The following is a 6,000-nucleotide window of genomic DNA, read 5'->3' as shown; positions in this document are numbered from 1 at the left end:
TTCAGGACAGGTTTCACATGCTACAGGTTTGTAAGTAAATCTCCTGGAATTGTCGTATCACAGCTCTGTGATTTTAATCTGAACATAGAGGGAGGCTGGACAAATACTTATTCCATCTTTGGACAACAGATGCACATGACGATACCCTGGAAAACAAGGTTTTTGTTATTTACAAGAACACCTGATAATAATTATCTGTGATTTCAGCTTATAGTGCCAAACATTTTTTGGTGTTGTTATATTTGGCTGAAAAAAAAAAACGTACCTGGTTCAATACAGGTGAAAGGTAGAGTGTACTGTCCTATGAAGTCATTTCTAGACGCTAAATCATAGTCTTCAACTACAAAACGCACCAGTGCCAGCTCAGGAGTGTGGATTGTAAACTGTAAGGTTTCATTCCAACATGGGTTGAATCCTGACCAGATGATAAACAACAGAAAGTCAATGCAAACAGAATAATTTAAACAGGATTCCATAAATAAAATGTTATTTCCAAGCCTCGGAAATGAACAAAATCTCAAAATGTCATGGACTCTCGTTCTATAAATTGACTGTGGTTCTATGACTGCCAGAAAAGCACTACTGAGTGGATACCATTGTATCTCTTTCGTTGCCAAGAACCTAATATAAAAGCTGTCACCTCGTGACTTGTTGATGACACAGCTGTGTATAAATACCCATCATGCACGACATCATTTCCTCCAGAGTCTCATGCTGACCTGAGTGACCTGAGGCTATGGCGGTCTGGAGCCAGTCATAGAACGTCTCTGGTTGCTCATGTAACCTCGGTTCCCTGAGATGAAAGGAATGAGACATTGCAGTGAACGCTTTGGAGAATTCCTTTTCCATGACTAGTTGAAACCCTTGTATCATAACGCCAATCTTATGATTAGCAATGGTGCCCTTTTAGGTGCATGTTTGTCCAATATAAGTGGGCGCTCAAACACCATTTCTTTAGAATTTTTTGACAGAAGAACAAGAACGTATGATCGTACCCCAAACTCTTAAGTAGTAGTGCGGCCAAGTTTTGCAATGTCTCGTTCCCTTCATCTCAGGGAACAGAGGTTACATGAGTAACCAGAGATGTTCCCTGTTGATTCAGTTCACAAGACATTGCAGTAAACGCTTTGGGGAATGGAGTCCCATCACACCACACTACGTAGCGTCATACCCTAAGATGCACCAGGGTATAAACACTTAGAAGAATATATATATGAGGTCACGGGCCCATCGGTTGGTGACTTAATATGTCTTCAAGTGTTTATGAAAATTAATAACTCTAATCTTAATCTGAGGATCTAAATGAGAATATAATACACACAGAATAATTTAACACCTTCATAACCAGAGGTACTTCTATTGGAAGTGCTTGAGACATCTAGTGGGAGTAAACTGAATAGCAGCCTACATAGGTGGCTGTATTAAAATTATAACAGGTAGCCTGCCCATAATAAGGAGCTCAGGCTCAACTGCTGGGTGTTGGAGTAGTAAGCTCACTAGACAGAGAGGACTCGCAAAGCGACGGACACAACGTCTAGGTTATAAAACCTGTGAACGTGTTCTGTGAAGACCATCCTGCTGCAGAGCATCTATCCTGTAGGGATATACCATTTGTCCATGCCCATGAGGAAGCCATGCCTCTAGTTGAATGCGCCTTAATAGGGCAATTCATGCTCTGTGATTCATAAGCGATGGCGATCACATCAATGATCCAGTGAGAGAGCCTTTGTTTGGAGACAGACTTTTGTGTGCCCTCCATAACAGACGAAGAGTTGATCTGACAGTCTAACTGGTGAGTGTGCTCCACATACAGTATGTGTACAATGCACGAGGCATCATAAATGCGCTAACTGCTTCTCATCTGAATTAGACGGTGGAGAATAGTAAGCTTGTAGGTGCACTATCTGAGCCCTAAAGGGTGTTGAAAGCACCTTATGCCGAGTTTACACTTCGCTTGCCGACAGTTTTGTGGAGCTCGCCAACAAAAGGCCGAAATCGTAGGCAAATCGGAGCTCGCTCCCGTGAACGAAGATCGTAATGTTTGAATTATCAAAGATACGATTTGAGAGAAGCACCAATGCATCACCGATGTTAGCGAGATATCTAGGATGTTAAATATCTGGACTCGTCTGCGATTCCAAATTGTGCAATGTGAAATATATTTTGACTGAATACAACTGCAGCGTTGACCTACAGCCAATGAGAGACAGCAAGAAACGGGGCACAGGAAGTTTCAGTGGGAGGAGTCCTGATGTACCTAAAACAAAACATCAACTAGCATGGCTGAGGTATCGAGAAAGTCTCATTGGACCGAAGAAATGGAGGAAAATTAGTGGAACATTGACAGGAGCACCAGTGCCTATTTGATGTTTCATCTGAACTTTACCACAACCCTGTGGAGAAAGAGAAGAGTTGGAGAGAAATTGCCAATTCTCTTGGACAGTCAGGTAAGCAAATAAGGTAGATTTTACAATAGGAGCTACTTTTTCATATTGTAACCAATAAAATATATGATGCCTTGATGCGATTAAAAACATACACATTATATTCTAAAATGCGTAACGTATAATCATGCATTTGTTTTCGTATCTTGTATCATTTCTCGTGTGTACTCTGTTGTGAAACGTAATTTGGAGTCCATGCAGTCGTCGGGGATTCATCAATAGTGAAATGTTTTGTAATGTGTTCACCACTGTCGCCGATTCTTCATGTAATTGACAAGACAGTCGCCTAGCTGTCCGTTCTGTGGGTGTCTGATTTCTCAGGCAAAAATTAATCTGTCACTCAGATCCTAGGCCTGGGACATGTAACATATGCCACCATCAGTTTTTGTGCACTCAAGGAATGGCAATGCAACCTCTGTGGGCTGATAACATGACCACATATCCTACTAAATTGTGGAGTACAATCGGCAGCACATCAGTAAACTCTGGCACTTAATGTGTCTGATATAAAATTGGAAACTGAAAGTCAGCACAGAAAAGAGTTGTTGAGGGCATCTATACACTGAAGTTAATACTGATTCAAGGAATGCTGCGAATGCGTTGATTTCAATGGAGCATCAGAAGGACAGAGAGGGAAAACACAAGTGTTTCTGATAGTGAAGCTCCGTCATGTGACTAAAACATGAGAAAATTTCAACTTTGCTGCAATGTACTCTGCTGTATTAGTTCCCTGTCCTCTATTATCTTTGTCTGTCAGACTAAAAAGATGGTAATTGTGGAGCGAGGGCCTGGAGAAGTTTCAGTTTTTACTGGTACATTGTCAAACAAAAATACATTGGTGGCCAAAAGTTGGTACAGCTTTAGATCTGATGGAAATAAAATGGTACTTTTATTCACCAAAGTGGCATTCAACTGATCACAATGTATAGTCAGGACATTAATAACGTGAAAAATTACAATTACAATTTGAAAACAATTTCAGAACTTCTTAAACTACTTCAAAGAGTTCTCATAAAAAAATCCTCCACATGCATCAATGACAGCTTTGCAGATCCATGGTATTCTAGCTGTCAGTTTGTCCAGATACTCAGGTGACATTTCACACTTCCTGTAACACTTGCCATAGATGTGGCTGTCTTGTCGGGCAATTCTTATGCACCTTACATTCTAGCTGATCCCACAAAAGCTCAATGGGGTTAAGATCCATAACACTCTTTTCCAATTATATGTTGTCCAATTTCTGTGTTTCTTTGCCCACTCAAACATTATCTTCTTGTTTTTCTGTTTCAAAAGTTGCTTTTTCTTTGCTATTCTTCCCATAAGACCTGCACCCCTGAGTCTTCTCTTTACTGTTGTACATGAAACTGGTGTTGAGTGGGTAGAATTCAATGAAGCTGTCAGCTGAGGATATGTGAGGCATCTATTTCTCAAACTAGAGACTCTGATGTACTTATCCTCTTGTTTAGTTGTACATCTGGCCTTACACATCTCTTTCTGTCCTTGTTAGAGCCAGATGTCCTTTGAAGACTGTAGTGTACACCTCATGCAACGCATAGTCTTAATTCCTTAAAACAATGAATGACTGATGAGTTTCTAGAGAAAGCTGTATCTTTTTTTTTGTTGCCATTGTTGACCTTATATTGACCTTAAGACATGCCAGTCTATTGTATACTGTGGCAACTCAAAAACAAAGACAAAGTTAAGCTTAATTTACTGAACCAAATAGCTTTTTAGCTGTGTTTGATATAATGGCAAGTGATTTTCTAGTACCAAATTAGCAATTTAGCATGATTACTCAAGGATACGGTGTTGGAGTGATGGCTGCTGGAAATGGGGCCTGTCTAGATTTGATAAAAAAATAATAATTCAAATAGTGACGGTGCTGTTTTTTTCATCAGTAATGTCCTGACTATACTTTTTGATCAGTTGAATGCCACTTTAGTTAATTAAAGTACCAATTTCCTTCTGAAACAGCAAAATCTGTATATTATTCCAAACATTTGTCTGCCAGTGTATATATATATTTTAAACAGCCATACATCACCATGCCTTTCAAACGGACTTATCACACTTCCATGCGTTAACATATTGTTTCCTTGTTTTTAGTTGGCTTATGGGTTTTATAGTTGTGTGAGTGTCCTAAAAGAGCACAAGCATTTGAAAAGTGTCCGTGAAGCCATGCGAACAGCTCAAAGCTGAGATTGTAAGTTTTGCCATAGCTCGGAAATTCTCACCATTACTGTAGTCATTTAAAGTCTACGAGCAGAGTCATTTTTGGATTCCCATTTCGGGAGAGAAGTGATGACTGAAGCTGTTCTGTTTGTGTCGCCGCCTGTAGCCAGCATAAAGCAAGTTTTAAGTTTTAAAATCCATCCCTCCGGGGCTCCAGTGTAGCCATACACAGGTCTTTCAAAGCCTCTTTATGATGTTCAATGCCCTGTACATCACACTGATATTCTTACCCAATGAGGCTAACTTAAAGGTGGGGACCTGGGTACACAACTGGAAATACCAGTACACCCCAGCCGTAAACTTGTAAATAATGTGTGTATTCACTCAGAACTATCTGTACTGGGCATTGTTGAAAGACCATGCCACCAAGGACAGAAAACACAATACTGCAGGGATACAGCTTTGATATTAGGTTCTCGGCAAGAAAGGAGATATGTATCCACTCAGTAGTGCTCTATGGCAGTCTGGAGCCAAGGAAATAGAACTTGCTAGTTAGTTGTAAAATATATCAATGACTAGAAATAACTCTTTGTGAGCAAAATCTCTCTATTTATTTATTTTTTATTCTTATCCAGTAATCACAAACAACTGGAAAAGGAAGTGAAATTCATTGGTCAAAAGGTCTGGGAACCCTTTTTAATGTTACAACTATACATATTGTTCTCTAATAGTCTCTCTTGCAATGACTTGGCACCAAAGCATTTATTCCTCACTTCCTCACCATTGTTTTCAATGTACTTGGTCTCCTGTTTGGCTTGATCCAGGGAAACGCCATAAATTTCCACCCTTACAAAGGGGTCTACAATGGACCATTCTTTTTTATTTAATTTAGGGAGCTGTTGGCCACTAATAACCTAAAAAAGTGAAAGCAAAAGAACAATTCAATTAAATCTGACAGAATAAACATGAATACAGATTTCTTTCTTTTCAGAATAAAATGTTTTAATTGATTCACATATATGAGAACCGTAAAACAAAACATATATACACAGAATTAGTCTTAACCCCCACTATTACCCCTCCCCCTCCCAAACCCACCCTGACCCCAACAACATCACAGTGGTGTTATACACACACACACACACGCACAACAAAATAAATAGATAAATACAAAAATAAAAAATATATAATAATAAAAATCACATATCCATAAATGACATATACCGCCCCATTTCTCCACGAACATGTTGTACCTCCCCGTTCTTCTCAATGCCCCTTCTTCAAAGGCTGCCACCCTTCCCATATCCGAGCATCACTCCTTAAAAGATGGTGCTCCAGCTAACCTCCAGCCCCTTAAAATGATCTGCCTGGCAATCATGACACT

At 39.6% G+C, this 6,000-nt stretch overlaps 1 protein-coding gene across 3 annotated transcripts in view; it reads right to left on the bottom strand.

Annotated features, from left to right (window-relative positions):
• Nucleotides 1–6,000, bottom strand: part of LOC127654925 (1-phosphatidylinositol 4,5-bisphosphate phosphodiesterase delta-4-like) — a 29,882-nt gene continuing 23,882 nt past the window's right edge. Inside the window, exons 14-16 of one of the 3 annotated variants that reach the window (XM_052142486.1) lie at nt 5,398–5,530; nt 266–415; nt 1–146 (exon numbers count right to left, since the gene is read on the bottom strand). In XM_052142486.1, the coding sequence (XP_051998446.1) occupies nt 58–146; nt 266–415; nt 5,398–5,530 (372 nt within the window). In that variant the 3' untranslated portion in view covers nt 1–57. Of the gene's footprint in view, nt 147–265; nt 416–640; nt 794–5,397; nt 5,531–6,000 lie in introns of those variants that run through there. The other 2 variants (XR_007971976.1, XM_052142487.1) reach the window with 2 other exon arrangements.

This window comes from Xyrauchen texanus, chromosome 14, assembly GCF_025860055.1.
Source record: "Xyrauchen texanus isolate HMW12.3.18 chromosome 14, RBS_HiC_50CHRs, whole genome shotgun sequence".
Lineage (NCBI taxonomy): Eukaryota > Metazoa > Chordata > Actinopteri > Cypriniformes > Catostomidae > Xyrauchen > Xyrauchen texanus.
Note: the sequence above shows the minus strand (reverse complement) of the source record. Positions and strands in the feature narration are given on the sequence as shown.